The sequence below is a fragment of the Pezoporus flaviventris genome, unplaced genomic scaffold (genome assembly GCF_033815535.1).
Source record: "Pezoporus flaviventris isolate CSIRO_AGI_PZ_B2104156 unplaced genomic scaffold, CSIRO_AGI_Pfla_v1 ptg000001l, whole genome shotgun sequence".
Classification (NCBI taxonomy): domain Eukaryota; kingdom Metazoa; phylum Chordata; class Aves; order Psittaciformes; family Psittacidae; genus Pezoporus; species Pezoporus flaviventris.
Window position 1 is genome coordinate 52,456,608 of NW_026892549.1, and position 25,627 is coordinate 52,482,234.

At 37.2% G+C, this 25,627-nt stretch overlaps 1 protein-coding gene and 1 long non-coding RNA gene across 3 annotated transcripts in view; one reads left to right on the plus strand and one right to left on the minus strand.

Moving 5' to 3' along the window:
• Window positions 1-4,756, plus strand: part of CALCRL (calcitonin receptor like receptor) — a 67,984-nt gene extending 63,228 nt beyond the window's left edge. Inside the window, exon 13 of the mRNA XM_061457831.1 lies at window positions 4,491-4,756. Coding sequence (XP_061313815.1) covers window positions 4,491-4,712 — 222 coding nt within the window. The 3' untranslated portion in view covers window positions 4,713-4,756. The remainder of the gene's footprint in view (window positions 1-4,490) is intronic.
• Window positions 4,757-11,611: 6,855 nt separating this feature from the next.
• LOC133271632 (uncharacterized) overlaps window positions 11,612-25,627 on the minus strand; it is a 151,474-nt gene continuing 137,458 nt past the window's right edge. The window contains exons 5-7 of one of the 2 annotated variants that reach the window (XR_009744205.1): window positions 23,557-23,830; window positions 17,643-17,773; window positions 11,612-13,297 (exon numbers count right to left, since the gene is read on the minus strand). This is a non-coding gene — a long non-coding RNA (uncharacterized LOC133271632). The remainder of the gene's footprint in view (window positions 13,298-17,642; window positions 17,774-23,556; window positions 23,831-25,627) is intronic. The other variant, XR_009744204.1, reaches the window with a different exon arrangement.

Sequence of the window (25,627 nt, forward strand, 5' to 3'; positions counted from 1 at the left end):
GTTTGCATTATTTTTTTCTACAGTTGGAACAGTTGTAATATAAGGCTGTAAGCTGATGTGTGGGAGTAACCAGATGTTTTCATGTCACTGAACCCTTTTCTTCTATCAGATGTTATAAAATCCTGTCAGTGTGCTAATATAATGTTATTGGACAGTAATACTTAGAGGTAAATATTTGGCTCGTACTAGAATTGATGCATGCAGATCACCCTTCCTTAAGTCCAATGCTGGCTGAATTGCAATGAAACTACCATGGGGTTGCACAGTTTATTTCCACCACCCTAAAATATACGATGCTCAGTGATTTTACAAAGGGGGCAGAAAAGATGAAGGTAGGATTTCTCCCACTTTAGTGGGCATGGGGCAGTGGTTTTGACCTGATTTAGCGTAAAATAAATCTGGGTTCAAGTCCCTGCTTATGTATTTGATTCAAAGCTGAACACATCATTAAGCATTCTGGATCCAATTTGATCACTTGACCGTATTCAGCATCAATATATATATATAAATTTCATACTTCAGAATGCCTTCTAAAAAAAGAAGTGTTTCCTTTGTCTAGGAAAGGATTCTGCGTTTGGTACGTGAGCCTGCAGGCACACGTGTATTCTGTTGCCATTATTGTCTCTTACTGTCATACCAATGCCTGAACAAAGCCTGCAACTGCAGCTTAGTGGCTGTTGCTTACCTGTCATAGCAACACCTCACTAGAAACCGTACAAGATGAGAGGTGTCAGACAGTGGTGTTAATCCTTTCTGCTCGAAGTCTACGGTTTAAAGGTGAATACTGACATTAGAATTGGTACTTTGAGTGACAGTGGGGTGTTAGTAATTAGAAATGTTAAAAGCATCGTAGCATTTCCCAGCTGCTACTCTACCTTTTCATGTTTTTCTATACCAAATACCCTCCTCAACTGGTGCCTTTGCAGGCCACCTCTGGACAAAAAATTAATAAAAGTGGTCTACTAGCAGAGAACTCTAGTGAAAGGAAACTAAGAAATGTAAGAAAAATGGCTGGTATGTCCTGCTGACATAGCCAAGGAACATCTCCAGACTGCTTGAGCAATATGGCCAGGGCTCATCTGTCAAATCCAGTTTTGACATGTACTGCAGCTGTTAGTCACAACCCTCCTACAGGCAAGGGTGTATGTGTAAGCTCTTCATCTTTACCTTCTATGGCAAGGCTTCCCTGAGGACACCCGAATTCTGCTTATGTCCCAGCATCCCACAAAGTTAGATGCTTCTTAGCTTCCTTACCGTATTTTCCAGTTTGAGTTGGCTGAGAGTGGCATTTGAGTTGACACAGGCTGCAGTCACAGGAGACGTTTGTCTCAGATCTCTGATAAATCGGTAAAAAGATTCCTATTAAGCTGTTAATAACAGTGATAATAATAACCTACATGATCCATGTAAGGTCTCTGGCGTTTGGGTTTTTTTTCTTTCTTTCCAGTGGTCTACAGAAATGATGCAGTAAAGATGTGAGGGTGCTGAGGCACTGGCACAAGTTGCCCAAAGAAGTGGTTAAATGCTCCATCCCTGGAGTTCAAGGCCAGGCTGGACAGAGCCTTCAGAGACATGGTCTAGTGTGAGGCATCCCTGCCCCTGGCAGGGGGTTTGGAACTAATCTTAAAGCCCTTTCCAACCCAAGCCATTCTATGATACTCTCAGGTCCACAGGATTATACAATACATTTATTGATAGGCAAGGCTGATGGGTTTTTGTCTCTTGTTGTCAGCTACTGTTTAATTTATTAGCCCTTTAATTTGTGCTTGTATTAAACATCAATTAACTAGTTTGTTAAAGGGCTGATTGGAAGGAGCCTTTCATGAAAATTCCCCAAAAAGAGCTCTTGCTAGCTAATAAGGTGAGAAAGTGACAGTTGTCCAGCTGGAACTAGTGTTTCTCTTAATGACTAAGACACTTCTATTTATTACATTATTTTCTCTCATCAAATGCATAGCTTAATATCCTTCCTTAGCTACTGTCTTAGTTCTATCTCAGAACTAAGTGCTACCCCTCCTGAGCTGAATTTACAGCTTTGTGCAACTGCTCAAAGCTGAGGAAAAAGTGATTAAAAAAGTTGAGGTTTTCACTTCACGGGTAGACACACATATTGTTAGAAAGAGTATAATCAGTGGTGAAAATCAGTTGTGCCATGGAGTTTTCTCATCATATTCTAGAAATGATTAATTGGACAATTCAGAGAAGACTGAAAAACTAATAGTAAATGAAAGGATGTAACAGTCTATAGAAACAGACATGCAGCAGGACAGAGGTGAAATACTGATTCAGCAGTAACAGAGAGGATTTGGGAAGAATGCCAGAAATCCATAGCTTAGTTAGAAATGCACCATGATGGGCACTGACTCGGGCGCAAAGGAAATGGTTGCCCATACAGGAGACACTATTTATGGCAATCTGTCACTGTCTGGAGAGCAAGCTAAACAGACTGTTTTCTCCCTAGAAGTAGCCCAAAGGCACTTGTCTGGCAGGGATACTGATGGTTTTGTTGAGCTATGGGACCCTTTAGGACTGGTTTACAAATATTAGTAACAATTTAAAAGGTAAACAAGTGTTGCAGAAGCAGCCAGGAGGAAGTGTGGGAGAGGACCTTAGTGCAAGGCTTGCTTGCAGCTTGGCAACTCTAGTTTATTTCCCCGTTCTGCCAGTAGACTTCTGTGACCTTGGTTAAACCATGAAGTTGCAGTTGCTCATATTATCCCATCTCAAGCCTGTCCTGTCTAATGTGACAGTTGCTCAGTATGGAATTTTTTGCATGTTTGTCTACAAGAAGACCTTGATCTTCTTGAGGTAATTGACTGTGGAAAGGAGAACAAATGGAACATAGCTTAGTGGTATGCACAGATTGCATGATATAAAAATAAAAAATAATGATATAATAATATAATTATAAAAACAAGTTCCAAGCTTCCTTCTTGGAAAGTAGGAAATTTTGAATATGGCTTTTCTCTTGGCTTTATGAGGGATTAGAGGGAATGGATTGAACCTGTGTGGAGATTTAAGGGTCTGTATTTCTATGCAATGTAAATTAATTAATCAAAAGTGTCCTGTGATGAAACAAGAATTGTCCATTTAGACTTGGAAGAAACACAGAATTTTGATATGAAGAGAGGTAAAAATAAATACTTAGCAGTATTAAGGTACTTGATTTCAGTGTTCATAGATTTGTGTTTAGATGTTCTGAGTGGATTGGAATGGTTTTATGAATGGTAGAAGAGCATCTCCTTTGCCCTAAAATACTAATTTCTTATATTATTTCTTCCCTTATGCCTTCATATTTTCTTTGTGAGGATTTTTGAGAAAGATGAAGATCTTCTTTAAACAGAGGATTCTGATACCACACTGCAGGAAGTCTAAAAATTACATCAGATTTCTTCTATTTATTTTTCATAATTAAAGCCAGAGTAAAATTAGACAAAGGAAGCCATTGTGTTAGGGAAATGTAAAGCAAGCACAAAAGAAACCCTGAAGGCACAGGGGAAAATCCTAAAAATACTTATCCTCGACATCAACATTTAACTGAGGGAATCACTGTTCACTGTTTAGTTCTTTTGTATGTAACAAACTGAAATGAAGATCATGCTTGGCAATGAGGCCTGTGAGTGTGGGGTGCACTGCTAGATAAATGTGAGTGCCAGTGTCCCCCAGCAGTTCCTGAAAGTCAGCACCTTGCCAGTCAGTGCAGGAATACTTTGTGTGCAGACTTGACTGGAGAGGAAATTAAACTTGCATGATCTGTGGGCAGTTTTTTAACATTAAAATAAAACCCTCTGGAAAAAGCAACATGATAGCTATTGCCATTATCATTCCACATGTGGCACCTTCAGAGAGTGACCAATTCCCTGTGAATTCCGTGAATGTGAGACTTGATCAATCCCCTATGCATTAGAGACATGTAAGCCTAAGGCCTTCAGCTATTTTATCAGCTTTATTTTTAACCCTGGTAGAAATAATGGAGTCTGGGAAATTGTCCTGCTATTAATTTGATTAAGGTATGGGCAGAAATAAAGGAAGGCCAGAACCAGAGCAAATGTGAATTATGGTTTATTGCGAGTATAAATACTTACAGATGCTGAGGATTTAGTCTTTTGAATTAAAAGTGCTTAGAAGTAACCTCTTTCACCTGTAAATCTGAGTTGTCCACACCAGAATTTAGTCCACAGAGGAGAAAGTAACTGTGTTGCTGCTGCTTATCCTGTAATCCGTGCTTTTCCTGAGCAACTACTACACTCCCATTGTAAAATGCAATTATTTCACACTAAATTTGCTAAAGAATGTCTACTTAAATTGTAAATCTTTCAGAATATGTCATGCGACAGATCACATGTAGGTACCCCTGTTTTCCAGGATTACTCAGCTTTACTACCTAATTTGCTTAGACACATTTATTATGCCCCCATGCATCAAAGAGTGAAGTCCAGTGTTATCTTTCCAAGTGTTTCATACGCCTTTCTTTTTGGTTTCTGGCACAGGTCCAAGCTGTTTTGAGAAGACACTGGAATCAGTACAAAATCCAGTTTGAGCACAGTTTTAGCCACTCGGATGCCATGCGCACAGCTTCCTATACCGTATCATCGGTCAGCGATGTTCAAGGCTACAGCTACAATCACGACTGCACTAGTGAACATTTAAATGGGAAGGGCTACCATGACATGGAGAGTGTTGTTTTAAAAACTGAAAAAATGTATGGTTGACTGCCAAAGGCTTGGCCTATGCCACTGTGCTTACCCTCCTGAACTCCCAAGTTTGATTTAATGACTTCATGGCCAGAAGATTTTACCTAACCTGGGATATGTTATTCCCCTGAATGATGCAAACTAAACTAACATGTTTTTCATATGAATGTATATGTATGCATATATACGTATCTTTGGTTTTCTGTGTATCTTTATAGTATGGACATCTGTACATATATATATATCTATATATGTATGTGCATTTATATGAAGATACAAACTTTGCCTCTTCAGTTTCTACTGTGTAGACAAAGTTGGCAATTTTTTGTACAACGGGAATCAATGAAGGCTTTTTTTTTATCTTGGAAGTTTGTACAAGACTCTGTTGTGTTGATGCCACTTCACTTGTCTATAGAATCTTGGAATGTAAATACCATACTGTATTGTCTTAATTCAACCTAAAACACAACAAAAGAAAATGGTTACAGAAGGTGCAATAACAACAATAGATTGTCTAGGTTAATTTTGTGTCCAGCATTTGACTGTCAAAAAGCCCAAGAGATAGTCTGAGATAACAGATTCAGACATTGACCATTTGGTTTGGTCAACAATACTGAAGGTTTGATTTGGCCAGTTTCTTTTTTCCACTATTTTAAATCAAGCATAGATACACCAGTGTAAATTTGAGATTTTACTTACCTCTGTAATATTACTAATGTAGTATTTCACAGCATGCTTTGAGCAGTTTTATTTAAACTACTTTTGCATATGCAGGAGTGTGTCCTTCTCAAGTTTATGGAAATTTCTTATTGACTTTAAGACAGACAAGGTCAAGGAGGCATTACTGACAGAAAGGAACGTAGTAACCTGAATAAGTGCAAATCCTTACAGGCACTAACACATAACTGAAGCTGATGGAACTTCACTCTGTGTGTAAGAAATTTACTCAACTGGGAAACACTCATGTATATAATTTGTTCTAGTCATGTTGTTGTTTTATTTTTAAGTGTTTCCCTGGCGATATGCTTGATAATGTATTCTTGCATTGTTGGGGCAAAGTTCTGATCAATTTTGTGGTGGCTTTTCGTCTGGGAAGAAAGCCTGAAAGACTGAATGCAGTGCAAATGTCATATGACCTTTAAAGCCAGTGTATGAAATTCAGGCTAATCAAGCAACCTAATGACAGTAATGATCATTATTTGGAAAACCCAATATAAAGTTTGTCTTACAAGGGTTCAAAACATTATGGGTTGATAATATTATTTGGAATGCTTGATTCTGAATCTCTCTTAGTAGCTTTGAACAGTACTTACAAGTTTTTTGTTGGTTCTCATGGGGAATAAAGATCACACTGAAAATGAGGTTGTCAGAAAAGACTTGAGAAAATGTATCTTTATAATGATCTATGTTTTTGTAAATCTTTGTTTTAAAGAAATTGTAGTTTTTTTAAGTGAAATGACGAAAATGCTCAAGAATGAGGGCATGATGTGAGCTTAGAAAAGTCTTACTGAAAATCAATAAGGTAGAAAAAGGTTTTATTAGTTTATTTTGCAGATAAATCTACTTCAAGTGGGGAAAAAACAAAATGAAGTAGAAGAAAAGTAGTGCTGGAGTTGACAGACAATTATGCTAATTAATGTGTATCTATCTGGTGCATGTAAGCCAGTCAAAAGAATAAAAGACAGTTCTTTCTGACACCACTTCAGTTTTAAATGCCTACTTGTGTATATGAACAACTTGACTTTCACATTTAATCATTTTTGTCAGTAGCCGTTCTGTAAGTTTCATTAGCATCTAGTTATTTTGCTGTCACAGTGTTCATTAGTTTGTAAATTCATATCGCTTCAAATGCTTTGTATTGAGAAGGAAGACATTAGGACGAAGCAGTAAGTTCATGCCACTTGCACCTTTCTGTAGTTTTTTGTGGTTCTTATGTCTGGAGCTTGAATCTAAAATTTTATTAATGATTTAGTTTCATAATACAGAATCTCAGCTAGGATGCATGGATCAAGATTTCTGTTCTTCTGCAGAGCTGTTGATTGATGAGAATCATTTGAAAATCGGTAGGATTCTGTACTTAAGAATAGTGTGAAATATGGCAGTCAGATGTCACAATCTCTTAAATTGTAAGAATACAGTAACAGGATCTGCTACAATGTGATAAGAAGTTACTTACAACTGTGCTTGCTGATCTATGTAGTGTTACTTAAGATCTGTGCAGTGTTCTGGAAATATTAGTGGTGTTGCAAATCCCTGCTCTGGTAGAGCAGCTCTATACTGGGGGACTAGATCATCAACTGGTATAGACCTGTCTTGAGTTCCATTTTCAAAATCAGTGGGTACCAGCTGAGGATCAAAGCCCAGGCAGACATCTGTCCGTTTAAAAGTGCTTTGAAGTATTTTATGTCATCTTATCAGGAAATTATTTCATGGTACCTCGTGGGTTGGTATAATGTATGCAACACTTTATAGAGCGTGATACAATATTAGTTTTTGAATTAAGCTTCCTTCTCAGCTAGTCCAAATTTAATAGCCTATAATTTTTTTTCATATGATGCAACGTACTAGTTGGTAATTGCTCCCTGTCCTCTGTTAGAGAAACTTGTAATGGTAATTTAGGAGGGAAAATTGTTCTCCTACAGAAATCGTCCTACTTCTAGCTGGACAGTTGCAGCATGCTTCTGTACATGCCTGCACTTTGGAAATTAAGGACACATACAGCTGGATGTGCGAGAAAATGTAGCTGTGGAGGGTTACATGACATAGAAGAGCTATATTTTCCCCCTTCTCAGGAGGTTAGCTAATCTATTTCCTGTTTTGCATTGGAAAACATAAATTCCCTATTTTGCCTTCCTACCTCACCTTTTCCAGTTCCTACACAATCAAGAGAAGGGTCTGCTTAAAATATTTCTCTGTCATCATAAATTAAAATCAAATCCTTATGCTGATTTCACTTTCCTTATTTTCTACTTTAAAAAATGTTGTAGTCCTTATCTGTGTGCTCTGGGATGGATATAGACTTTTTTGTTGGGCCTGTGAGATTTCTTTGAACATGTATTATTTGCTTTTGGGGGTTTTGTTTTGCTTTGTTTTGTTTTGGTTTGGGTTTTCTTTTGTTATTGCTTAGTGAGGATTTATTGCATCAGTCTACAGGGGCTACAGAAATACTTGTCTTTGGTCTCTTATCTCTAATACCAACATGTAAGCTTTCTATGAGAGGGAATGTCTATTTTTAATGCTACTGTCTTCAATTAATAAAATGCTCCACTGAGGATCTGCTGTTTGATTTTTAATGTTAGCATTTATGCTATGTGATGATCTACTAGAGTATTTGGCTGTTGAAATGCTGCAACATGTACTCCTTTTCATGTCCTAAAACATTTGGGCTGGAAACCAACCAACATTCAAGTATCGTGCTATGTAAATAAGATTAATAGAAGCTACAGCATTGTATTTATTGCTTACACTAAAAATGACATTGAAAAAATGTGAAGTTCTTTTTTGGTTGTGCTTCGTTTTCATTTTGTTCATATGAATCATCATGCATTTTAATTGCTGAACGAAGTATTATTATGTTTGTGATCAATAAAATATTACTACAGTTACTCAGATCTCTTGTGTTCTAATATGGAAATAACAAAGCTGATCTAAATTAGGTTTTCACAGATGTCTTAGCTGTGTATTAATGAAATATTAACCCAGGCAGAAAGTCATTACATGGAGTTATTAACAATTATTCCATTTTTAAGTGTTTGTTTATTTAATAGTTACATTTTAAATGCATAGTAGAATGTTGCATTTCTGGAGGATGCTTGCATAGATATACTCAAAGTCTTCATATTTCTAGTTCTCGTCACCTGAATCTGCCTTTTAATAAAAATTTATTATTAAGAAATTTTCTGTGCCATCATGAGCTGGCAGCAGAGTAGAGCCTAAAGTAAACATATCTCTCTTCTTTGTTCCATCAGTCTAGGTGGAGGTCCTTTCAACATGGCATTCAACCAGGTCTCAACCAAACAGACTTGCTTGTGCAAAAGCTGGTTTGTTCTGTAAGACCTACAAGAGCAAAGGCAATAGAAAAATGAGTGAGGTGTCCCTGTTTGCCCCTCCCTCTCCACCCTGAAGTGATGGTGTCTGCACAAAAACTGTGAATGACAGGTATGGTTTGGATCTGTAGAGCTGGGCCTGCTCTTTGAATGCTGAAGAGTATCTGATCTTAGATGTCTACCAGCATGTAATTGCATAAATCACTTTAGTATGTATTACATACCAAAACAGCAAATAAGTGCTAGTAAGTAGATTTAAAAATAAATATTGCAGTGTAAAGCTTTTCAATTCTTTATATGTAGTAGCAGGAATCTATATACCTCATTGTCCACGTGAAAAAGTTAGAAAGCTGGATTAAATGGTTTAACCAGTGATAAAATTGGGACGTAGTCGGTATCCAATTGATGGAGTAAAGCTGTGCTTAGGAGGGCACAGAAATGAAAGAAGCCAAGTACTCACACCAAGGATTCAATAAGTGAGTTTTTTGGGGGCCTTTTTTTTTTTTATGTTTGCACTCAGAGCTGTAACCACAACAGAAGACAGCACAGCAAGAGTTACTTCACAGTTTAGAAGGGAGGGTATGTACAAACCAGATAATGGCAACAAACATGTTTAAAAAAAAAAAGCTCAATGTGGAAACTGAATTAGAGAAGATTGTGTCATACTTGATGGATTGGCTTTCACGAGTGAAGATTTGGGAAGGGCTTTAACCATGCTTACTACAAGCACGATGACCAAGGGCATGTGGGATATCCAAATCTGGTTGGAGAAAAAGGCTGCTTAGGCAATCAGGAAGTGTTCGACCATGACTGTCAACTCCTGAGCTAACTTGAGCTACCCATGCGCTGGTCTGCCCACATGCAACATTGGATCTGCAGCTTCCCTTAGTTGTTTAGCCTAGCTCTGTTTTAATTTCTTGGCAAGAACAGTAATTTTTTATAGTTTTTTTCTTAAAAAAGTTACTTCTGTTTGCTTTAAGTGAGACAAAATCTTTTTGAGGTTGGGGATGTCAGGAAAGGATGTGTGGTAGTGGTTGAGGGTGGAGAAGGAAGAAAACATTGTCTTGGAGCTTTACACTCTGAAATCTCAGTTCAGCCAAGGTATATAAGCAATTCTGAGCTAAAGAAATGCACTCAAGAAAAGCAGAAAATAAGTGCCTAAATAAGCCAAGCAATATTAGAAGACACAGGGATCTAATACTGGGTCTTAATAACTACTGTATATATAATACCCATATTTAAAAGTGTGCTAATGTCCAGTCAACAAATGCACAATCTCCCAACTCCCATTCCTGACTTTCAAGCAGGAGACTGTAACTTCAGGTTATTGTGCCTATCTAGAACTGAAAGTCAGTGTAAATGGTTACAGATTCTACTAGTAGTAATTTATATCTATTACTTCAGCTAAAAATATGGCTTACTGTTTTCTACCAGTACATACTAATACCAATCACTGCTTCTTGGTGATACAGATTCTGTGTAGCTGCATATGCAGAGTTCAAATTGTTACTTACATAAAAGTATAAAATAATTGTTAAATGATACAGAGAAAAAGTAAAGCCAATTCCCCAAATCCAGATGTTAGTGCCTCCAACATTTTTGCCCTTATGCCCAGCAGGAGAAAAATTAACATAAATTATATCCAAAGTAGCATTTGCTATTCAAGTATATGCATCTAAAAGCATGTGTACACAGTATTTTGACCCTGACAGAAAAATAAACCACAGCATCCTAACCTCCATAGGTAAGAGTAAACAGTGACTCTTAGATTTTATATATAATTTTAATAAAGGAAGTGCTTTTACAGCACAAGTAGCCTTGTAATATTTAGACATGACAAAAAATATGCTTGAAAATGAAGCAAAGTTCAAACAAAGAAAAAAACCCAACCCATTTCACATCACCTACTGCCACAAATACCATTCTGCTCTGCAAGGTACAAAGATTACGTCTTTTGAAAATATTTCAAGTGCTCTACTTATATATCATGCATGGTCTCATCATGGCAGTCACCACAGAAGTAAAAGTTTTAATCCAAAGGTTTAACTTTTTACAGTTACCTGAATCTGATTCTCAAAAAAAAAAAAAAAACCACCAGCAAACAAAGTACAAAATTCACTTTGAACTAGTGGACCAATTACATGCTCGAGTGAGTCATTCCTGTTGTTAACACTAAGCCTGCAAACTGATCTACTGCACATTGAAGAAAAAACAAAGTTACAGAATTAAAATTTAATTTGTCTTCATAGTAGTGTTGGGGTTCAGCGTGGGCTGTATGCATTGAGTCTTCATTGCTTTTGAGAAAGGACAAGCTGAACCTAAATGCCAAACTCTTCATCATATCATATTTTTTGGCACAACAATTTGTGGTCAAACCCATATTTGAAAACAGAATAGGCAAGTGGAGGATGGCGGAAAGCAGGTGGATGTGCTGACACACACGTTAAATGGTCTACAGGTATGTGGCTGCTGCAGCCTGCTCTGAAGATTATGTAGAGCTAAAGGGCTACCTACTATACTTGCCAGAAACACTGAGTATGAAGTTTAGGAACACTTTAGGAACAGTGTGATAATTCTTATTTATATTGAAATAAAACACAATGCATTTAATGCACAAGCAAACATAGAGCTGGACACAAAATAACCTCTCACAAAGAAACCTGAGCGAGGTCTCGGTTTACATATGCTGCTCTTACAAATAATCATCAATGAACAAAGCAAAAGTTTTTCCTTGTCACTTCATTTTCATACACTGTGAACATTGTCTTTTCAGAGTCTGTCTTTAAACTGTACCCAGAGCTGACAACCCTCTGTTTATAACTGTGGTTATTGTCTATCACGCCACAGCTGTATATTTTTAGTAACTGCCTAAATGAAGAACGTAGATTCATCCATATGGAGTTCATGCTTCATTTGAGACAAATGACATATAGGACTGCTTTTTAAATTAAACTCAGATTTATGAGTTTAAAATAAATGCACACACTAAACTGTAAAGCTATTTACAACTACAACTCCTAATGACTATTTAAAAGTTTTCTTCCCCTCAACAAACTTTACCACTTTCTAAATGAAAGCTGTTAACAATGGGAAAGTATCTTCTGACAAGTGCTAACTCACATAAAGCTTAATACGTTGGTTTAGGTGAATTTAACAGAATATAAATACAGAAAAATCAAATCCTCTAATGCATGCTGTCTGAAAAAGTACTCACACATTATTGTTAATTCCTGATCTAAGACAATCAAGCTTTTCTGGAAATTCAGGCTGCATAATCAGTGGCAATCCAAAAAGAGGCCACAAAGGAAGAAGTGGTGAACACTGGTGCTGGCATCCCTGGTGCTATCTGGCTAAAGCAAATTTTAACGTTAACTGCAGTCACCTGGGATGCAGGCAACCTAAACTGAGTTTTTGATTCTGCAGGAGCTCAAATGGACCAAGAATTCAAACCTCCCACTTGTAAGTGTCAGATATTGATACTCCCTCCTTACTAACCCAGAAGAGCATATTCTTTTACGCAGAGAAATGGTTTGGAGTCACCAGTGCTCCTATGGCCAAAGTCTGGGGCAGAGATTAGTAATGAATCCTCAATATTTGCTGTAGACAGCAAACATTTACATGAGAACTGCACAAATTATGAAAGTAGAAAATAAGCTTAACACAAGAATGTATTTGCCTAGTTCCTTATCTTGAGATTTGGAAATGAAATCTGACAAATGTGTGCCTGTAACAGTGAAAGTGCTTCTGAAGGTCCCCTGTGTCTTGGAGAGGTACTGCTGTTATGGTGGTGTAATGAATGTCAATCAGGTCGATTTCTTCTGAAGAACGGTAGTCTCAGTCTTGCTCCATGTTGTGACAGTTGACTGTACATACACTAGGATTTCATATAAATATATATGAAAGCAAAATATTGAATTAGTAGGGAACAACACTCTTGTTACAAGAGTATGTTGCAAGAAGTATATTGCACTGAACAGAAATACCTATCAGTTTTCTTATTCTAAACACAATTATAAACATGATGGTAAAAACATTTCTAGGTATATTGAATTTGAAGTAAAGGAAAGAAGATGAACTATTTTGTGCCTATTCTTCTAAATGTGTTACAGAAAGGTTTACAATCGGAGTATTTTTACTGTTCATACCACATACCTGTAGACTTACTTAGACATTTGATAATGACTTTGTCCCTTAGGTTCCACTGGACGTAAGAGCTCATCAGTGAAGAGACAGGAACACAAATAATCACATTTTACTTAGTTAACCTTGAATATGATCCAAATTTCTGCATTTACAGAGGGCTCAAAAGCAGATTTGACTAAGTTTCCCAGACAGATCTGTGGCCATATATTCCACAGAACAGTGCCCATAGCCCAGTTTGTTTCTGTTACGCACAAGGGACTCCCATCTTGTGCTTCCTAATGGATTCCACAAACTGTCTTCAAGCACTGCCCACTTCCATCTCATTTCAGGTTGACGATGACAGTAGGAGTTTCCTTCTTCAAGGGTCACTTCCAATATTCTGCAGGCAGATAGTCACCGTGGATGCTTGAGAATCTGCAAAAAGAGGAAAATTCAAGATTACTTGACAAATCATACTGAAGCTGTATTACTATTCTGTGTACTGTAATACAGTACAGTGCTCTCATATAAAAAGTATCTCAGGTGAACATAACTGTAATACACTTTAACCAAGTGATGCAATGGACTACCGACAAGAATTTACAAAGTTAAATTATCAATTCCTTCAAAATCGTCATAGCAAATACCTGTGGTAAAGTTAACTCAATTTCAGATAATTTCAAGTTTTGGAGTCTAACCCACACTGTGCTTTCCAGTTCAGGTCTGTATTTACTACAAGGTATAGAAAACGCTTCCCTTTCTTTTTGACAATGGAAAATTATAGTAGTTATTTCTTTATTTAAAGCTGCTCACCTCTTTTTTACTTATGTTTCCCCACAGGGACTGATTTATACCAGTCAGGAGTGCTGTAAATAGTCTTCTCTATCCATAATTAAAAAGCTAATCAGAATGATCTGTAATTGATATCTAAAAAATTCTTAACGAAGAAAGTTGAATAAGGAAGCTTTCGGGGAGATAAGAAACATATCAATAACAAAAATGAAAATACGTTAGCACCAGAAATCTGTAAATGGGGTTTTTTTTGCAGGCAATAGAAGCAGTACATACAGTTATGATATTTCCTTATATAACAGAAAGTGTTTTTAGAGTCATGCAACGTGCTGGGTTTTTTATAAATAAGAGCACTTGAGGTGCTAGAAATCCCTTCTTATGTGAGTTCTAGCAAAAATATTTTAAGTTTTATACCTTACTCTCTTCCCCACCACCTCAGACCTCAGTATTTCCCTAGCATTGACATGATTGCTTCTATTCTTCCAAATAAAATTATCCCCTCATTTCTTAGTATTCACCAAAGACTAGCACCCAGTGGACATCCACATCTCTGCAAGATAGTTGCACCAGCTATCTCCAAGGGTCTCAGGAACTGGAGGCAATACTGCTCCAGCCTGGCATTTTTTTCCCAACCCTGCCAGCTGCACCAGGACCCCAAGAGTCTGCAGTAGGCCGGTCACTAGTATTCAATGACCTTCTGATTCAGCTGATGTACGCTTGGCACAGGAATGAAGGAAGAGAAGCCTCAGTCTTTAACTCACACCCATTTCCTCAGTAAAGTTCTTCTGGCACTGGAGAATAAATGGCACTGCGCCTTCCTGCAAGGAAGAATGCACTAAGCTGGTTTTCTGGCTGTACTGTCCTTGCTGTGCCATGGAATCTCTGGCCTTCTCCTCAATCACTCCTTCTTTATGTCTTTTCAATACTGCTGAAACAACTGAAGGGAGAAGGAATCCCCATCAGTTTCTACATGCAGTAGGAGCTGCAAGTTGAAAGCCAGACAAATCTAAGAACTGATCATATTTCTAATCCTGCAGAAGCATACAATAAGCAAAGCATGGATGGTACGAACACTCTGCAAGCTAGTGGCAAGACTACAAATGCACAAAGACAATACTAACATGGAAAGCCTATAGAGTGATGGTGTTAAAAATTAAAACCAAAAAAGATATTTACACAAATATGAACTGTTAATGATTTAATAACTCAAAAAAGTCTCTGTTCTATCCCTGAAAAATAATTGTACTTTAAAATAAAGAAAAATTACATATTCTTTACAGTCTCTGCTGACTTTCCAGGCACATGCATGCTGGTGAGAGGAAAAATTAAAAAGGAGCCTGAGAGTTTTACCATCAGTGGGCATGACCCATATGCTTAAGAGAAACAATAGTGTAGCAACTTTACATGTTCTTCTTTATCCCCATTTCCTTCCTTAACGCCTTTAGCCCCTTCTTTTACTCACAACATAATATTATCTGGCTTTTACTTCAGTGATTCAACATGTTGAACTCCTTTGCTGTCCAGCCTGGTTCCCAACAGTGCCAAGATAAAGAAATCATTCCTATTTCTGTTAAAGCAGTATTTATTGTTGAAGGTATTTAGTGTAGCATTCAAATACTATCTCCTATTTCTCGACTAGATAAGAAAGGTCCCACAGACTTCAGTAAAGCAGTTTAAATAAGATGTCTAGACCAACCTAACTGTCTGGAACTGAGTACAATCGTTTTAAAGGTTGAAATTACCTGCTTTTTTTAAGAATGTCTCCTCTGGTTGCAGCTGAAAACAATATATTACCATAATGAAAATGACTAGTCTAGCAATGGCTCACTCTGAACTGTAACTTAGTTCAGAATGAACAGGGGTTTGTATTAAATACATGTGGATGTGCATCATTAAGTAAAATTTAAAAAAAATAAATAATCAAGTTTGCCCTGTGTCCTGGGTTCAGCAGTAGCAGTCATGTTTTTTCCTTTGTGTTAACTGGTGCAGTGCTGTGTTTTGACTTCTAGTTTGAGAGCAGCGTTGGTGAAGCCGATGTTTTCGGTTGTTGCTAAGTGATGTTTACCCTGACCAAGGACTCTGTGAGGCTCATGCTCTGCCAGGGAGGAGGGGAAGCTGTGAGGAGGCAGAGACGGGGCGCCTGACCCGGGCTAGCCGGGGAGGTATTCCATACCACAGCACGTCATGCCCGGGGTGGGGGGTAACTGGGAGTTACCCGGAAGGACAGGGCTTCCGGGTGGAACTCGTTTTCTTGGCCGGTGGTATCGTATTCTCTTCCCTTGTTATTTTCCCTTATCATTGTTGTAGCTGATAGTAGCGGTGGTGATTTGTTGCTGGACTGTTCTTGTCTCAACCCGTAGGAGTTGCACTCTCTCGATCCTCCTCCCCGTTCCTCCGGGAGCGGGGAAGGGGAGAGAGCCCCGGTGCAGGGGGGGGGGGGGGAGACGGACACGGATCTTGATTGTTGTCAGCTCGGCACCACTCACTGGGAGTGAGTGAACAAGTTACCTGACTGGGTTTAAACCACGACACCCTGCTTCCTGCCACCTAACCCTTGAAGTTGTATTGCCCTCACATTCACAGGTAAGCAGCATCCATAGAGTCTACCTATGTATCACATTTTTGGTATGTTCCATTCACCTTCTTAACAACCATTATGAGACCGTATCAACTAATGCATTCAACTGCATTTGACCAGCTGACCCTCCAAGCCTTGGCGTTCATCATAACTTTCCTATCTTTGTTTGAAGTTCTATACATTTCTTTCTTTCAAAGTATTTATTTGAAGTAGCCTCTGAACATTTAGCATGAGATAAATGAAACTGGCAATATGCCCTCTAATAGAGGGCATAATAGTTGTTTGTGCATACTGATGGACAGGCTGTGTGTCTAGCGAGATAGATACACTTAAAAGAATCTGTTGTCTTCAAGTCACAAATAATTGACATTTACTGGAGAATGTGAGTTACCACAGAGAGAATAACCTTTTAAGTACGTTAAAATACACAAGGAGAGATCAAATTAACAGGGCTGTCAGAAAACTCTTAATAGCCAAATTGTTACCTTTTCTAGCCCTTTTATATTATGTTTCCAAGCCCACAGTGATATGCAGTGTCCTAATCACTATACACACATCAGATGTAACCTGAAAAAATGGAGGGGTACCTGGTAAAAATGGGTCCTACTGTTGATAAATTTAGACGTGTTTTATCACTGCTGCCTCATTGCAGTCATCTTCAGGGTACTGTAGTGAATCTCCTTTTCTGGACCCAGTGTGACTTTGAACAGTCCAGATAATGCGCTGCTGCTTGAGAATTACAGGTTCTGGATTACACTTCATTGCCGAAGAGCAATGTTTAAGTTTAAAGAATGATCCTGGCAAATATTACTGTATCATCTTCATATTCTATTTTTCAGACAATGCAGCTCAAGGGATATATTAAAGCTAGATGAAATATGATGCACTATGTTCTTCTTAATACAGAGAAAGGCCAAACAGACTTTCTGATGTGTAATACTGCCTTTCAGCTTAGACAGCTGTTTAAAACTTGAGAACGTGAGATCCCCTCAGCAACAAATAGATGGTGTGAGCAGCATGTTCTCATTTCAGTGATGACAGAAACCTCAATTCAGCAAAAAAAGATCTTTCTTCCCCCTACTTGCTCTGAACTTGTCATTTTAATTTCAAGCTTTCTTCATCATCTGTAGGTAATTAGTTGGAGAGGATATAATACTGTAATTCCCAATCACATAGCTATACTATGTGTCAATAAAATTATTTGGTTTTGCTTTGGGATTCAAAGTTAATGAAGCTGCATATTAGTTTAACTGCCTCTACAGTTTCCAACCACAAGAAGATGTGAGCCTCGGATCTACTGAAGTCTGCAATGGGAGTGCAACAGAAGTGCATCTGTCCTACCAGCACTCCAGAAAACCATAGGCAGGACCTGAACTCTCTGAATAAACTTATAACAAGATCTATTTTTACCTGTCAGTTCAGTGAATGTCTGTGGCCACCCAGACATTTTGACAGTAGAATAGTTCAGGTATCCTTCATAACTGATGCTCTCTGGTGCTGGATTATTCTTTTGATCTTTCCTGTAAGCCATATAGGAACATCTGCAACAGAAGAGCTCCTTGAGACTTCCATCTCTCATGTGAATTTGAACAAGGACAAACATATTCTGGTCCTCTTTTGTTTAAGACTTAGTTTGTTTATTTTTCTTGCCTCCTTTGAGTCTATCTTGGCCCTGTTCTAGAAGCCACTACAGTATCCACTGCAAGCATTTCATGCACTGTCAGTTTGTTGCAATAGCTATTCCAGACTAGTTATTCCATAACTCCTCTTATAGATACTGCTGTTCCTCTAGAATAAAAGACGGTTATGCGGTTTTATTCTCAATTTGCTTTATTCATGTTGGAATAAAACATTTTAACCATAAATATTTTTTCTGGAATATCTACTCCGGCAAATTTCCAAGCTCAGTCATCCCATCAGTAGCTAATGAGGAAGCAAAACATAAGGCTGTCCAAGACTCCAGGGCATATTTTGAATCTATAAATCAGCATCGCTTATGTTAGGTCCTTGAAGATTCTTTGTTTAATGTTTTTGTGCTAAAAACTATTTGTCTTGTAAGACTTTCTATATGACTCCATATCCACTCTGGCCCACCATTTAGCAAATAGTTGTGACAGTAAAAATGTATTGTACTAGCTTGTCATATTTCTAGACTAAACCGGAGAAGATATCTGGCTTTGCTGAAAGACTCAATGAAAAAAAATGTTGCAGGAAGCTTATATTTAAGCCTTCAAGAACTGTATCACTAAAAATCTGTGTGTAGGTATATTTTGTGTATTTTACAAAAGCACAGAAATTGCTACCAATATTTGAAAGTCTTAAGGCTATATACTCAATCCAATTCCCCAGTAACTTTGGCTTTGTTCCCATGAAACTCTGCTGAACTCTACTTCGGTATATCAGGAGGCAGCCTACTTGGAGACAAACCTCTTTTCTCCATTTAGGTCATACGCATTCAACACGATTTTCTATAACAGCAATGCATTAATCAACAAGCTTTAAATCGGCAAAAAGCTTGAAGCAATCAAATAATTGAAATTTTCAAGACTGTCTTACCCGTGCAAGTTTCTGATACTTTCTTATATATATATGCTGTTTGCCAGGCTACATCAAATAAGAGAAATATGTCATATAAGAAGTCTGACAGAAATATGCCAGACCTGTAGGCTTTGATGGAAATCAGTGGCCTTTATTTGGAACAAGTTGCAGAACTGCTGCTGGGGTCTCTACCAGAGGTGGTTTGTAGTACTTGAAAGATCACGTAAAGCGAATGGCAATAAAATGAATATAACAGACTAAACTTCATTTCCATCTCTCCAGAAGAAATACAGTAAATAAACTCCCCTCTAAGAAAGAAATTTATTTTTTTTTAGTTATTTACTGCATGACAGTTTCCAAATACCAAGAAAATAGTGAAGTAAAGAATTACTTTTAGAACAAGTTGAAGTTATTCACTAAAAAAATACTTTGCTGGCAGAGAAGATTTTTAAGAGGCTATGATAAAACACAGAACACAAAATCAAAATAGGTAACACCAAAACACATGAAACACAAAAAGCTAAATTCTGAAATGTGAAAATTTTCCATATTCTCTTCTCTCTGGTCTTTTGTCATTATAGCCAACATACCTTCGGTTTATTTTTCTCTTTTTTCTTGTCAGTGTGTAATATCACTTCAACATCCATAGCTTAAAGCTGTTCTCATCACAAGCGCCTTAACTGCTGGTGCAGATGCCTGGTTTTAAATACCTGATTGCAGTGTAGATCTATCTTATAAATAACATAGTTCTATCATTCAGATCTGCTGTAAATGCAAGCTCCTACTTTCCTACCAGCTGTTTTTTTTCACGTTCTAGATACCTCTTTCACAGGTTCTGGATAGACTTGATTTTCTTAACTCCCTTCCAGTACACTACTTAAGCTTTATGATGCATCTGTAACAGCAGCACTAAATGAAATCTAAAGAATTATGTCCCAGTAGCTTATGGTACTGCCCACATCTCCAGCCCCAGCTGCCTTCACAAAGTTGACTGTCCTCCTACAACACCAGCCCCTCTGTGGCAAAACCATATTATTAGCGTTTCCATACTACTTCATTTACACACCAGCTATAAAAAGGCAGATCCACTGTGTTGGTTAACTCTCTCCAGTGGGCATCCTGTTCCATTTCAGCTGAAAACTAGCCTGCTTCATAGATTTCCTCATGTATTTTAGTATTATGCAGTACGCAGACTTGCAATTAAGCAGGTCATTTAAATGTATATAATGCCTGGTACTAAGGAAGATACATATCTCCTCAATGGCTTTAAGCAAACGTGTCCCCAGTTTATATAGTGCTCCTAATCTGGTAACAGGTAACATTATATAATAGTATATAATTCTATAATATTATTTAATATATATAATACATATAATGATATGCATGTAACACCCTTCAAGAGATAACAGCAAATATCTTAATATCTTTAAAAACATTTCTGAGCTTCTCACCTTGAGCAGTAGTTTGAGATTTTATCAAAAAATCTTGAATAAAGTATTCACAGCTTAGGGCAAATTAAGACAACTGTGGGTTTGTTTCATGTTTTCTGTTATCACTCAAAGCAAACAGACACTTTGGGCTTTGTCCTTTCAGCCAGTGTGCTCAAATCCTTAAACTATTTCAGGTTCATATTAAATTTGCAAATCATGCTTTTGTATCTAAATCACACTTCTGTCTGCTCTTGGAAAGGAGAAGAATTTTCCAGGACAATTTTTGGAATAGAATTCTTTTCCTTACAGTTTCAAACAATGTGACCCTTTCATGACTCCAGACTTTTTTTTTTCCTCCCAGCCCAACCCAATTAGAGTACAAATATTTTTCATTATCTAATCACAATGTCACTAAGATTTGTTACCCTGTGATGCACAAGCTGCAAAAGTCCAGGTTTGCTTATAGCAGGACTGTGCCAGTATTCTTGGAAAGGTCTCTGATTTCTCCTACAACAAAGTGCTTATTATTGTTTCTCTGTATTTCTCCCCAGAATGATAACTATATACGGACACAGCAGTGCTAGACTTTGCTTACAGCTTTCTTCCTCTTACTTAACAAATCTTGCTGGTACATAGCTGACCATGCATATAAAGCATACTCTTAGTCACACCTTCCCCCCACCCCCGAGATGGTCCCTATGCTTTGATATTAATAAAACATAGGAGTTCTTTCCAACTTCAATGACATGAGCTGCTCTGTCACACTGTTCATAGAGGCTAGGTAGTTTTATTGTGAAGCCATGCAGAATACTGAAAGTGGAATGAAGATCACTTGTCTACCAAAATGAAAATACAGGCAAATGTGATACTGGGTTTTTTTTTCAACCCATAGTATTATTTTTTGTGAATTAATGCGCATGAAGCAAAGGAGGTAAAAACTATTAAAAAAAAAATAAAAATTACCCGTAGACATCAGAAGCTTTCTTGAAAGCTATATTTCCTCTTAAGAAAGACACTTCTGCTGCCTGTCATGTATATTTATGAATTTACACTTATATGTCAGTTTTTCTTCCCCCTGACAGCAAGAATGTGAACTTTGAATAGCGACTGTGAATCGTTCTGAACGTTCTCCAAGTTTTATCATTATTTCAGTTCCTCAAAAAGTATTAACGACAATTTTCAGAAGACACATTGCAATTTCAGCAATCCAAACACAGTTTTTGGAAAAAAGTAATATTAGCCCTGGGGGCGGTAGAGTCACCAAGCTAGAGATTTTCTGATTGTTTGTCTCAAGACAATCAGGAACAAAGGGTATACCGCCCAGAAGCTAGAGAAATTTCCTCTAAACAGATAACCAAGCTACTTTGCCTGGAAATAGTATCACTGCCTACAAAGGAAGGATATATTTAAGGTGCTCTTAGAATTTTTCCTTCTTCCCCCTGCCTCCCCCCATGATGGATAAACTGTAAGGGTGAATCATGCTGCATGTAACATGGTGAGTTACTGAAGAAAAGAAGCTGGAAATAAATGTTTTTCATACATTGAGTTCACATACATTTCACTGGAAGAGTTAGAAAAAGGAGTGTTTGATAACTGAATTACTGTGCTTCCTTACTGAAGTCACTTCCTGACAAGCGCCAAACTAATTTTTTAAAATAAATGAGAGAGCTTGAGTAACCCACTTATCTTGGCTAGTCACAACTGGTGCAGTATTATTCTGGCTAAAACAATCTGTGCTATTACTTTACTCCTAAACAATATGTACAAGCCAACTAAAAACATTATGAATTTATCATAGCATTCTGATTTCTACATTGAAAGAGGTAATACCATTTACAGCAAACCACTGCCAAAGATATTAACACTACCTCCCACCTTAACCTTTGTTTTTATTTTCCTCCCCAAAGTGAAGTCCTCTTCAGGATTGGCAGGTAATAAATTGTATTTTGATAAAGTATGTTTAAAATACATGTACATATAAGAAACACCAAGAAATCCCAACTTCCATCTGAAACTCGCAATGAAGTAAGCATAAGACTATTCTCAAAGAATTTAAAAAGCAGTTTAATCGATGATATCTGTAGAAAAAAGGCAAAGTAGTTCTGAATATGTTCGTAGTGCTTTTTAATATACCCCAAATGAAAGAGAACATGCGAACTCCAAAGAGCTCAAAAAGCTTTTAAAAGTTCTATTAAAGCCATTCCTGATATTTTATTGGAAATATGTCCCATCCTCAATAAACTTCTTTCATGTTCTGCCATCATGTCAATGAACCTTTGTAGTCATGCTTTGTCTTCTGTAAGAAACCAAGCCAGAGGAAGTAGCTTTGGGTTTTTCTCACTTTTACAGTAACTACTTTTCCAGTGTTATGTCCTTAATTCAGAACATTTGGTTGCATTTTACAAAAGCTCATTGAATTTTGAGCAATAAGCTCAAAAATCTCAGAAGTTCTGCTGACTAGAAAGCATTCTGTTTCTGCATATCAGAGAGCTTATCTGCACAAATAGGATTTATAATCAATCTAATGCTTAAAAGTTACCAATCCTTTACATGAATACTCTTAAATTAGTTTAAAAACTTCTGAGTTGCTGGAGATGACAGACCCTCAAGTAGAAGTAGTAAGATTTACAAATGCTCTTTACCAAATCCTCCATCCTCTTGGCCCTTTCCTACTGAAAAAAAAAGGCATAATAGCCTTTCTAGGCATACCTCAGTTACTTTGGCATGAAGTCTGAGCCTGGCTACAAAGCTTAAGCTACTTTAAATTTACCTTTGTTGAACAAGTGACCAGACTTTATAATGAAGTGCTTAAAGTGAGTATTCACATGAGCAGAATGCTCCACAGAGGGACTGCAACAACACCAATAGCTTTCCAAGCAAATGTGTGTTTAAGATAGTACATCACTGTATTATTGCTCAGCATATTCCATTGTTGCATTCTAAAATGTTGGAAATTGTCACTATCTAAATGCAGGGCTTTATTAGTAAAAATACAAACATTACAGAACCTTGTCCACAACATCAAGCACAGGGATCAGACTGCAGTGAAGACAACTACAGATCATTGGTCACTGAAGCTCCCAACTGATAATGACTAAAGCAAATGGTAAACCAACAAATTTTATACAATTATTCCCTAGTAAACAAGTGTTTCCCTGAAGTAAAAAAGTGATACTCAAGGAAGGAGCTATTTTACTAGCATCAAAGGTTTTAGGCAGAAAACTATTTAAACCTGCTATTTCTTATAGTAGACCTGATACCAAGCTGGGCATGGAAACAGACACTGTGTTCAGTACTGGAAACTGAACTGTGAAAGAGACAGGGTCATATTTATTAAGTGTTATCCCAGAACTTACCTTTTTTAGCACTTACTTTTGATGATTACTTTAAACCAGCAAAAGGCTGTGCTGCCAACTTCATGATGGGCTATATTCTGAACCTGACAACTTCTGCATTGGAAGCAGGAGGCATTGGGTATAGAAGTATCTCCACTGTTGGCACTAATTTCAGCTGTTCCCAGCTGACTTTCACTGGATGTGTTGTTATGGTGATAACCTGTGAACAGTTTTTAATGGTTGGAGGAACAGCGCCAGTGGAGTCTGAGAGAGAGATGATGAGCATGTGAGGATGCTACAAATAATAAAGTATATTTAAAAAGCATAAGGTAATAAACAAAACTACTCATACTGTACAAATCTCCATGGAAACTACTTCGTACCTAACCAGAGTCAAAAGTGGTAATAATTTCACAGTGTATGAAAGAGTGTACCATTGCCAGTGTAAAAAACCTAACAGTGAATACAAACGACCTACATTAATGGCATCCAAGATGTATGGGGAATTCTAAAGCATCAAAAATGAAAATACTCTGCAACTAAATTCACTCTTTAAAGTAGAGGAGCACTTAACATTACTGCACAGTGAAGTGATCATTCTTAAACACATTACCTTCTCACTTAAACTTCAGATGACACTAAACCACCTTCACAAACCCTATGAATTTCATTGATTTAGACTTCAAAGACTTAGAAGATTTAAAAAGATAAATGTGCACACTTGATTTCAAATTTTAATTTTCTGTTTCCAGTTCAGCAGGAATCACAGGGTATAAATTATGTTTATAGAACCAAATTAGGTTCTATTAAATTAAATAGATTACATCATTAATAGTCTACTACACCACTCTGTCACGGTTTACTTGGCTAGGAAAGAGGAAACAACCCAACGACTATATGAACATCCAATGGCATTTTCAAAATAACACCTGCCCACCCATATCTGAATCACTCAGACTATTTCAACAGATTTATTATACAAGTGTCTGAATGAAACAATAATTGCAAGGTAATACTGTGCAATAATTACTGAGCATTTCTTCTATTTTCTCCTCCTTCCTTTCCTTTACTTTCTTGCTTCCTAGGGCAAAAGTTCACTAACAGAGGACTATCTCATCTGTTTGCAAGATGACTGTTACCATTTTGGCTCTCAGCAACTTCACTTTACAAATATTTGGCTGCAGCAAGAGCTGATGTTAAAGCTTTTTTTACTCAGAAAGAACTCTCACTCAGAAAGAACTCTCACACAAAACTGTTATTAACTCCACCTTAATATTGATAATCAGTGCTTAAATGAGTAGAATAGTATTTATTAACATGATTTATTTTCATGCTGTAATATTCACAACTCCATAAAGATCAGGACTACATGCTGTAGGAATCTAGGGAGATACTGCCTTTACACTGGTAAGTTTACAGTTTTAACAGAAAACAAACTAGGAAACAAACAAACAAACAAAAAACCCTAAACAAGAGAATCAGAAAATTCTAGCTGATATTAAGGTAACTTATTTTAGTCACTGAATTCAAGTTAATAGTATTTAGTTGATAACTTGCCTTAGGAGAAAAGCCTGTAGATACATCATTAGCTAAATAAAGCAAAAACCAGCATCATTTGAAATGTTAGAAAGAAAGAAGTGAGAATACCATCTGACTGATGGGCATAGAAAATTATCTTAATAGCAATATTCTGCACTAGGGTAGCTAGAGCATCCTGAGTAATCTGACTGCACATTTGTGTAGCCAGTGCCTTCCGAAGCCTGTGAAACCCACAGAGAGGTACAAAGTAACTGCATTTTATGACAGTGACTGACTTTAGTTAAAGCCATTTATAATGGTAAACAATTAATGAATTTTAAGATAGAACTTGTCAACTTGAGGATATACAAGACCATTTACTGTTCATTTTTTCTACATGTGATGGAAACACCATTTCATGCAGAAACTATTAACAGTGTTTACAAACACCAGGATATGAATCACACAAAAATAGCTTCTTTGGTATACAATGTCAGTGCAAAAATACATTGCTTCAGAATGTTCAGGAAAGTGTCTTTAAGAACTTTGGATCAGATTTATTGATCTTACCAAC